This window comes from Fukomys damarensis, unplaced genomic scaffold, assembly GCF_012274545.1.
Source record: "Fukomys damarensis isolate Sample0158 unplaced genomic scaffold, DMR_v1.0_HiC HiC_scaffold_23, whole genome shotgun sequence".
NCBI classification, from domain to species: Eukaryota; Metazoa; Chordata; class Mammalia; order Rodentia; family Bathyergidae; genus Fukomys; species Fukomys damarensis.
The window spans coordinates 61,962,268-61,973,358 of NW_022900935.1; the positions used below are offsets into that span (position 1 = coordinate 61,962,268).

An 11,091-nucleotide genomic window follows, 5' to 3' on the forward strand; every position below is an offset into this window, starting at 1 on the left:
TTTTTCAACTGCAAAATGAGAAAAATAATTCATTTTACTTCCTGCTATCCTATAGGAATACTGTCGGGAGAGAGAACAGAGACCATGCTGGGATTTAGGCCTTCAGAAACCCAACTGCTGAATCAATTCAGCCTCAGTAAGGTAAAATTTTAATGCACTGGGTCAGAGGAGTGCCAACATTCATTTATTCCAGAAAAGAAATTTTTTTCTTAGGAAAAAATATTCTTATCTTTCAATGATAGATAGGTGGTATATCTTCATTTCTGCTCATACAAATGAATTGTTTTGGTGGCACGAAGGACTGAACCCAGGCCCTCACACATACTCGGCAAACGCTCTACCCTAGGTGTACCCCACCCCTTTTTATTTTGGGATAGGGTCTCACTAAATTATCCAGGCTGGCCTCAAATTTGGGACCCTCCCTCATCCTCCCAAGTAGCTGGGATGAGCAGTGTGCACCACCACACTCAGCTCACAAATTAAGTACAATCCATGGAGTGAGACCCAGATCTTAGTGCCAGCTCTTGGCACTCAGGCAGCTTGTGGCAGATGCACACTGACAGAACTCCACACCAGTGATGCCAGGCCCCTGAAGGGCCCTCTGTGCCATCCACGTGCATCTCAAACACCAAAGCTTCGCCTTCTGTAACCTTTTGTTACTTCTGCCTATTCTTCAACTTCCTCATACAGCATGTACTTTTTTCTGGCTTCTTTTGATCAATCTAATGTCTCAGAGATTCACCTATGAATTTTTTCTTAGCACTGAAAAATATCAAAAGCCAACATACACCAAGGGCTCAAGAGCTTCAATCCAACCTTGTTAGACACAGAGCCCCAGAAATCAAGAGACAAGTGCTTCTCAAATGGCTTCCACTGGAGAACAAATTCCAGGAGGTGGTAACAGAACACAAGCTCCTCATGGCAAAACCACACTGACCTTCCTCACGCTCTCACCAGTGGCCAGCACAGGACGTACGACGGAAACATGGCAGTATTAGCAAGATGAGGGAAAACACGACTCCTCAGACCAGTATGTCTAGAAAATTCTTTATGCTCAGTACTGAGGTTTAACAGGCAACGTGCTTAATACAGGCTCGAAAAAGACCTGCAATTACTGCCATTGCTGAAACTAAGGCTCAGACAAGTCCCTAGCCCCAAACCACCTAACCAGGCTCTAACTATAGAATGGACTCTAGATTTCTAGGAAGCACAAATGTCTTTTGTTAGAATCTCATGGTAGGTTTTTACTCCTTATTCCACAAAAAGCCACTGCAGGCAACTGTACAAGTTTTAGAAGCAAACAGTATACAGCAGATCAACACTACAGTCATGTTCATCACATTTATTTCTCAAGGAAACCCTGGCACTCCACAATAGGAAAAGGCCAAGAACAGGTAGAAGTTGAGGAAAAAAATCCAGTAAAACAATGGTTCTCAAACTGCAATGGGCAAAATAATTTACAGATTTTGAAGAAATACAGATTCCTGGGCCCTGTACTCTAGGGAAAAGCCAGGCATCTGTGCCTTAAATAGTTCAGCTGAATGGATGTACACCAAGACCCCCGGAGCAGACTGGGATGGAGCTGAGCCCTCACCTTGGTGATCTTCCCCCCACTGAAGTTGGCAAAGCGCTTGAGAGAGAGGGTTAAGACATTGGATGTTCTGTGGATGGTGAAGCGCTTGCTGGCTGGAACCTTCTTCTTGCATCTGTGAAGAAGGTGAATGAAAAAGGTATTAGAGTGTGCTCTGAAAAACACTTGTGCTCATGCTATGTTAATAAAGGGACAACCACTCTGATAATGGAGACTTCTTGACGGAGACCTGTGCTTGAACATCAAAATCAATAGGTCCCGAGTCAAGAAAAAACCCCATAGGGCAGCAAAGACTAGAGAAACGGGAGAGATCCTGAGGCAAAACTACTTCACTAACCTGGAGAGTAAATAAGATGTGCAAAAAGTGGCTTTGGGGTAATACAGGAAATAACAAACCTAAGCAGATGCAGGAAATGATAAAACAGGTAAGCAGGAAATGGAAGCAAGCACAGCCAGAAGACAAGCAGAGGAGGAGAGAGGCAATGGAGACAGAAGTGAACACCTTCCAGAGCTGAGAGACAAAAAATTGTTTTGGCACAGAACAAGAAACTTCAGAAGCAGAATTAAGAAACTGTTTTCCAGGGGTGATTACAGCTTCCCAGTGCCTACATATAAAGACACCCACCCAGTAAGACTTCAGAAGTGGAAGGACAAGGACGTGTTCTGCCTTCTGTGACAATTCAAGTTACAGACAGAAGCCACAGACTGTGTCTCATCTGAGAGACAGGATGGTGTAGTGGTTCTCTACCACATCCTGTTGGTGAGACCCTGGGCAAATTCCTTCCCCTCTGAACCTCAGTTTTGCCAACTTGGGCGGTGGGGGTAACGGTGGTCCCTGTGACACAAGTTAATATCTACACACCCTTTGGAATAGTAACAAGGGCTGTGTGAACGCATGTCTACTCCCTTGTCTGTGTTGCTGGAGGGCCATGTTTATAATAAAGACTCACATACAGTCTATGTAAGCCACATGAGCAGGGTCACCTCTAAGGAAGGGGATGAAGAGTACTGCGTCCAGTGACTTATTCTACAGCCTTCTGGATGTTGAGTCTTTTGCTGAGAGCAAGGTGGAACTTACTTGGCGCACATATAGGCATTCTCTCCACTCAGGACATCTGGTTTCACAAAAAGTTCCAGAGCACGTACAATATTTGCAGCTTGCTGAGAAGGATAAAATGAAATAAACAGCAGGAGAAAAAGGCTGACTCAAGATATACCAAATTTAAGGTCTTTTTCAGGCTGAGACAGCAAATCACAGAACTTGACTTGCATAAAAAATGGTTCGCTAGCTGCCACCTCCTGAGACTTGGAACACCCACTACAAAGGAGGAGGGAGCCAGCCTGTGTTCCTTTTCTAGCAGTGACAAGTGACAGCCACGTGAGGTCAGCCATGTGAATCAGTCACTTTCATCTCGACTGTAGCTGGATCCACTCAGAGGCTCACATGGCCCAGCAGCAGCGAGCCAGTATAAAGAACAGGGCCAGCCCATGGTGCCCCAAAGCTGCAGCTCCTATGGAGTGGCTCCCTGGCACATCAGGGTCTCTCTCCTCAAGCCCGTGTGACAGTGCTGCCACTGCTCATACCTCTGGACACAAAACTCTTTCTTATGAAAGGAATTACCAGTTTCTAACATAAGTTGGATGGTAAGTATTTCTTTTCCTCATCTATTCTGCTAATTCACCTTCACCGCCCTGCCTGGTCCTCAGCTTCAGTGCCCCAACAAAGATAAGACCCCGGAGCCCCACTTGTACCCGAATCTCTAGCGCCACATCCAGGTAGGGGTCATAGGTGTCCGAGACGCTCTTGCACACGGAGCACTTCACTGCAACAGACAAAGAGCAGTGAGCGGCCGCAACCACAAAAGGACTCCAGGCTCCCCACACCTAGAACTGCAGGGCCACAACTCTCAGCCTGCTTCTGCCACGGAGGATCTGTCTGCCCAGGCCCTGGAGTCAGGAGGTGGGAGAGACTCCCTTGCCAGCAATGCTCACAAGGAGATGCCAGGCCTCCCTGCACTTGGGTCTCATCTGCCACTGACCAGTAACTGCCCTGGGCCAACCGGCAGTGCTCTGCAGTGGGGCAGCGATGGTCGCACCTGGAGGACCAGGGACAACAAGGTGGGAAAAGCACATCATCACTACACTTGGCACTTTCCCCAACTCTGTCACAAGGACATTGTGAAAATTAGTGGGCACGCACAAAGCCAAGGCTCAGGACCTCCACGATGTACTGAGTCTGCCTAGGACGCAATGAGCCCAGCCTGCCCACAGATGCTCAAGGTTTTCAGGGTTAACATCTAACCAGCTAGAGTGGGATGGAGAACACACCTCCACTCACCTCGTGATCTGAGATAGCCTCCAAAAATCTGATGCACCAAGGTGGTTGCCTGTGTCTGACGATCCAGCCTGAAAAGGAGGGAGGCCTCTGAGAGGTGACACAAGACAACACAGCTGTGTTTGAACCACTTCCACCCAGCCAGTGACCACCGAGAGAGCCCACCTACTCTGCCACACTTGGAACTTGCACCTCAGGGCCCAGCAGTACTGGGCAAAGAGGCTCTCTGGTGAAATGCCCCTTCACTGCAAGTGACCTTGCCACCCACTTCACAGAAAACAAAAGGTGCAGAAAAGTACCTGCATCCTCACCTCTCCTTGAACTCTCAGCAAAAGGATCCAAATATGCTATGGGGCTGGAGGCTGAGTCCTCCCTGAGCTTTGGGGTAGGAGAGTGGGTAGGAACAAAGGCCCTGTGTCCACAGCCTCCTCAGCAGAGGACAGCAGGGTCACAAGGCCCCAGCACAGGTTACTAACTGGGACCCAGGGCAACACTAAGCCTCAATACCAACCTGCCCTACAGAGCTAAGAGTCCATGGTCCTTCTGACACCTAGCCAGCCCCAAAGAGCTGGGAGGACACAGTCCTCTTGTATGCCAAGTATTCATGTGGCAGTTACTTGTGTTTGGCAGACTCTGGACAACACCCCAAAGCTCGTTTTCTCTTCTGGTTCCATCTGCTGCCCTCCACATCTGCGCTGCCTCAGCCCTCTGAAATTCTCCTGTCACCAGGGTCCCAAGCCCCAGCTCTGGAGTCCTTCCTCTAGAGACTATGGAACTCAGAGGCGAGTGGCCCCTTCCTGCTCCTCACAGGGACCTGTCCCTGGGCTAAGGGCGAAGAGGCCTAATTCACACCGCCTGTACGGGCAGATCCATACAGGCACATGCACATGTGCTTCCTCTGCCTTTTGCAGAGCCTGCTGCTGACCCGGGCCTTTACTCACCACACTCGCACAATGCGCCAGAACATCTAGGGCACTTTTTTACTTTGCAAAGTTAGGAAATAAAAAGTCAACTGCTACCATCTACTGCTGTCACCATTCATCAAAAGAAGGGATATTTTAAGTCCAAATAAACTAGCAGGGAGGCATTTCAGAGGACTTTGAAAACCCATAGGTAGCCAAACATCACAGCAGCTGCCGAGTCCCAGGTCCGAGAGAAGTGAGAACCAGAGCGCACAGACCCACTGAGCCCACCCTCAGAGTCGCACACAGAGAAAGCACAGCCATCCACATGAGGCCAGGTCCCGGCAGACTGCCCTCGTACAACGCCACATGACACCAGCTGGGCAAGCCAGGACACCTCAGGGACAACGAGGGAGGGGAGCGAGGCCACTGGGGTAGGCCCCGTCACCAGGTGTCAGCAAAAGGACTGCAGAGGCTCGAGACTGGGTGGGGAGGACAAAAAAGGGACAACAGGATCCTGACAAAAACCCAAACAATCGGAGGCTGTAGACCCTCCTGCAACCCAGAAAAGCCCACGAGTTCAGGAAAATGTTCTCACTGTGCTAAAAGAGGGGCTGTGGCGTCAAAACCCTGAGACTCATAGATCCACAGAGGAAGGTAGCCTCAGCTGAGGCAAAGGGGCTGGGGTAGAAACCAGCAATAAACAAGACGTAAAGCATTAATCTGATGAAAACTATCCCTGGGAAGCAGCACAAAGCAAAAGAAAACAACACAAACTCCAAACTGAATTAAATATCCTCTGATACAATGGGAGTACAAAAACGGGGTCTCACTATGTAGTTCAGGCTGGCCTTGAACTATGTAGCCCAGGCTGGCCTCAAATTCATGGCAATCCTCCCGCCTCAGTCTCCCAAGTACTAGGATTACAGGCATGTGTCACTACACCCAGCTTAAAAAATTTTTAAATAGAGAAAAATGAACTCAGGAAAGAAACAGAAGATTTCTCACACACACACACACACACACACACACACACACACACACACGCTTGTCAGCAATGAAGACAGCAGTTTAAGTTGTCCAAGGGAGACAAGATTTACGAAATGCAAACAGGGGACTACAAAGCAGGAAAATAAGCAGAGAATGCACACACAGTGAAGATAGAGCATCCAAGAGAAAGCAATGAACAGTAATAATGGAGTACAATGTAGCAACAAAATACAAAACTAGAACATGGAAATCTTCCAGAAGCCAGCAAAAATGCCCTAAAAACAAACAAAATGCTACCACCAGTGTGCTGCCACATGAGAGTGATCTCCCAACAGGTGCTGAGTGATGCCACAGTAAGATACTTTCCTCGGTAACACATCCCTAGGCCACACTTGGCAGCCTGACATGCTGATTTACCAAGCTGGCCTTGTGGGTGGACTCTGCACATTTTTAAACCACAGCATTTAAAACAGCACCAATCCAGAAGCAATAGCGTTTCAGACCCTACTTGACCACTGCTAGAGGCTGAATCTTAGGTTAGTAATGCTTTTTTTGTTGATATTTCAAGGGTTAAAATTCAACTTCAAATTTTCATTGGTCAGGTGACAATGTGACATACAGGAAAATTAGATAATCAGCTGTGAGAGGGCCCAGGACAACCATCAGGCTTTAAAGTTTAAAGGAAAAGGGTTGAAGATTTAGCTCAGTGGCACCGTGCCTGCCTTACAGGCGCAAGGTCCTGAGTTCAAGCTCTGAGACCAAAAAAAAAAGCGACATATCTATAATCCTAGCATTGGAGAGGCTGAGGCAGGAGGATCATGAGTTTGGGCTGCCTACACAGCAAGTTCAAGACCAGCCTGAACTGTATGACAAGTCATTGTCTCAAACAAAAAACAAAACAAAAACATCAACCCCCCAACCAAACCCTCAAGTCCTCCAAGCAAAAAAGCAAATAACTACAACATCAAGAGAACGACACCTCAAATCTGGGAAATTCTGTGCAAGCATTAAAAAAGGGCAGATGTATGAAGGGAGTCAATGGAATCTTCCTAAACAGTGAAAGAAATTTTAAAAATAGGTCAACAGAAAAAGCACAGCAAATGTGCCATATATAATAACTGTGAGATACAAGGACGAGGGTTGAGAAACCTTTTTAGTTACAACAGTACACTGAAAGGGCTTGACTTGCTATAAAGACATTTACCTTGGCCTCTGCAGACCAAACTTAAGGATGCCTAAAACAGTGCTCAGAGAGAAATGGGATGAGGTGGTGTGTGGGCAGGAGGAAACCTCCCAGAGAAGGGTGCAGTTCCAACATGGGCAAAGGACAGAGCCAAAAAGCACAGATTGTGACAAAGACACTTCTTAATGCTAGGGCAACAATTCTCTGCAAAGACAGGACAGAAGTGAGCATCCACCCACAAGCGCCTGCACAGAGCAAAACACAGCAGCAGCACAGGCTCAGAGCATCACAGAGCACAGGAGGAGGCAACCACAGACACAGCCAGAGGACAAACGCGGTGCAATTAACTGCACAGATCTTCAAAACCCAGAGAGCAAGCTGCATACCCTGACTGCATAAGGACAGTCTCAAGGGCACAAACCACAAACACTGACTGTATATTTACCAAGTCACAGAGAAAACACCAGGAAGTTCAGCAGAAACATTACAAACACATTCTGATCACAATGCAAGCCATTCCAAAATCACCACCACCAGCAAAAACCACAAGGGCTGTTCGCCTACCAACTAAGTGATATTACAAATAACATTTAGCTGTGGAAAGCTCAACCCGGTGACATTTTTCCTTCCCACTACATTTCATTAGAGGCCAGTGGAAACTCATGGATGTGTTTGGTGAGCACCCATCTCCCCTTTGGCCTTCCACCTGTCACCTGACACCTGCTCCTTCCCCTGTCCACCTCTGTGCGAGGTGCCAGGCAACATCTCAGAATTTGTGTTTGGTCTCCTTCCCTACAACAGCTGCAACCCACCGCCCACCCCCAAGCCCTCCCCAACTTCTTCTGCCAGCAGATACCGTCTAACTGGCCTGAGCCCAGACACCAGTTCTATCCTAAACTCTGCAGGTGACCATGTCCTGTGCCAGGGTCAGCCACTGCAGCAGATCGTCATACCCCACTGCAGGGCTGGGACACCTCTGACCTTCCCTCCTGGGATCTAACCTTCCATGCCTCAAGTGTGGTCTCCAGGCTTTCCAAGACCATGCTTCCCGTAGGATGACAAAATGCTGCACCACAAGCTCCTTAGACATCTTTCATCTCTAGACCCTCAGAGCTGAATTAAGTGTCAGGCATACAAGAGGTTCCACACACAACTCCTGGAGCAAGCATCTCACCAGGGGATGGTACACTTAAAAGGGCAGGCCCAATTCGTGTGCTCGTGTGTGTGTGTACACACGTGAGAGCTCCCATATCCTCAGGGGATGGGAAGAGTATGTGGCTATGCCCTCTGAATAGGCAACCACCATTCACGAATCTGGTGGCACATTTTTTTTCATGTAACTTGAGAAAGTTTTCTTTGCATACAGTTTATTTACCTAAGACTCTCATTCACCAAAACAGATGGTGTTCCTATTTCAAACCCTCATTGGTACAACTCAACAATTCTAAACAATGTAGGCTGAGGATTTAGTTCAGTGGTATCACTGCCTGCCCTGCAAGCGCATGGTCCCGAGTTTGATCCTCCATACCGAAAAAACAAAACAAAACGAAACAAAAAACCTGCTAAGGAACAATTTAGACATTTCCTAAGCTGTTTCAGACACTTCCAAATACTGATTTAAGTTCTCTTCCAAGCTTCAATGAAAGCAAGAGACAGCAAGCACTCCCTGGCTGGTCTCAGCTGAACCTCCACCCCAGGGACAGACAACAGAGGCCTTGACAATGGTGGCAGGTACATATGTGAGCACCCATTCCAAAATCAATGGTTACACAAATGTGTTCTGCCCTCCAAATCTCAAAAACAGTAAGCAGGCAGAGGGAAACTAAAAATCATAACCTTGCTAACTTCAAGTTTTGCTATATGCTGGTAAATTCTTTACAGAAATATTATAATTCTTACCACCCCACCCTCTCTATCAAAACAACAAAGAGATTTTAGAAAGACCAAGAGCCACATCCAGAGCTCACTTGTTCCAGACCGGACCTACGAAATCACTTTCCCTCACTGGCTGCTTGGGACAGAGCTACCACTCCTTGCCACCTGATCCAATTACACTGTCCATGGCCAGCCTGAAGGATGCAGGAGACAGCCCTCTCCCAGGCACCCCCAATTTGGGCCTCAGTGGGGGCCCATGCATTTGTACAAATTCTGCCTCATGTGCACAGGAGGCCTGGCAGGTGAGTGAAGGCTCGCTGTCCCCACTGTGAAGGAGTCTGCTGAAGTCCCTTAGGAAGGGCGGAGAGACTGAGCACATACTTGGCATAACCATTCAGGCAGGCCTTCTGCATGGCGTCGATGGTGTACCGGAGAAACTCGTGTGCGTCCTCTTGGTTCCCAAAGCGGAAGTGGCGGGCAATCTCTGAGGAAGGAAGGAAAGGGTATAGAAGAGTGCCGCCTGCCTCAAGAGTCCACTGCTTGCAGTCACAAGGAGAAGAGACCACCCTCTTACAGAACAAAGTGACGCAACCAAGCGCTCTGCATCATGTTTTACATTCACTGTGGCAGTTAATTGCTCAGGGAGATCAAAGGGCTTGGGCTTGGCTGGGCGCAATGGCTCACACCCACAGTTTCAGCTACTCTCGAATATTAGTGGAGCCCAAGAGTTCAAGGCCAATCTGGGCAAGAAGGCAAGATCCCCCATACCCAAAGAAAAAAGAATGTAAAATTCCACTGATGAACTAGTTTTCCAAGAGCCAACACCGAAATCAATGGATTCTAACTATGTTGGTTCCAAAAAACCATGAGTTCATCTTTTCTACCAAGTGACTACGGAACCAGATCCCCACAGCAAGTGGTGGCTGCTTCCTCTAAGGCTCAGAAAGGACTTGGCACACTCCCATCCTCCTCTCCCAGCTGTCCCTCACACTCACCTGCCAGCCTTAAATACACCACATACTCTCTGCCTGGTCAAAACTCACCTGTCCTCGAGGCAAGGAGCATGCCTCACCCAGACCAGAAAGCCTTCCTTCAGATCAACTGCCCAGCCCATGTGTGTCTCAATATTACCACTCCTTTGGCCTGCAAGGCTCAATGTGGAACCATCAGCCAGTAAGGAGTCCTAAGACTTTCATGACATTCTCCTCCCTCCCACCACCTCAGCAGCACGGACTGCAGAGCTAGCATCAGCAGGCGCCCAAACCATGAGTCCATTCTTACTTTTCAGGTCGCGGATGAAGGAGATGGGCTTGATAGCGTTACCACTGTTGGCGAAGGCCTGGACGATGTGGTTCTGCATGACGCAGAGCATGCAAAAGCTTCCCTGGTGACCTGTTTATGAAGAAGTAACAACATGAAGAGCTTTCGAGAGCATTTCCACTGACACCTACACTCTGATAAGAGAGTACAGCGCATAGGGCAAACCACTCTGTGAAAGGCCAGGTGAGTCACAGAGACCCCAGACCAGACAGATTTGTGGATTGCCAGGGAAATACTTAGATCTGCTGGATGGCATGGCATTCCAGGGCCACAACACCTCCACAGCTGTAATTCTAACATTCTCAAACCATTATTGCCTTGTTTTAATGCCAGTGACCTGTGTGAGATCTTTTTATACCTAATATATAAACACACACACACACACACACACACACGCGTGTGCGCACGCGTGCGCGCGCCCTGGTACTGGGATTAAATGCAGGGCTTTCGCACTGAGCTATCTTTGTAGTCCTTCTTTATTTTGAGGCAAAGTCTTGATGAGTCACCAAGGGACCCAAGTTGGGCTCAAATTTGCCACCTTCCTATCTCAGCCTCCCAGAGTGCAAAGATTACAGGTATGTGTTGCTACAGCTGGCTCATTAGTATTCTGTGCACAATGAGGCAGTCTAATTTTCAACTATACCATGCAGTGGGATATCTTGTACATTAGCCACTTGTTTTTTTATCTAATCCAGTAAGTTTATTGGTACATTTTAGGTATACAATGACATTCATCATTGGGATCTTGTACCTTTACATGATAAATTTTGGTTATTTCCCCCCTATTTCCCTGCCCTCCATTCATCCCCTCCACCCTTCCCTATTTACAAAGACTCTGTTTTTTTCCTTTTCTCATATTTTTTCCTTTCCCTTTCCTTTCCCCTACACCCCCCCC

At 47.8% G+C, this 11,091-nt stretch overlaps 1 protein-coding gene across 6 annotated transcripts in view; it reads right to left on the minus strand.

Annotated features, from left to right (window-relative positions):
• Positions 1–11,091, minus strand: part of Usp36 (ubiquitin specific peptidase 36) — a 36,844-nt gene that overhangs the window by 15,061 nt on the left and 10,692 nt on the right. For all 6 annotated transcript variants that reach the window (XM_010618510.3, XM_010618513.3, XM_010618511.2 and 3 more), the window contains 6 exons: positions 10,158–10,268; positions 9,258–9,360; positions 3,930–3,997; positions 3,344–3,414; positions 2,670–2,752; positions 1,595–1,706 (listed from right to left, as the gene is read on the minus strand). In XM_010618510.3, coding sequence (XP_010616812.1) covers positions 1,595–1,706; positions 2,670–2,752; positions 3,344–3,414; positions 3,930–3,997; positions 9,258–9,360; positions 10,158–10,268 — 548 coding nt within the window. The remainder of the gene's footprint in view (positions 1–1,594; positions 1,707–2,669; positions 2,753–3,343; positions 3,415–3,929; positions 3,998–9,257; positions 9,361–10,157; positions 10,269–11,091) is intronic.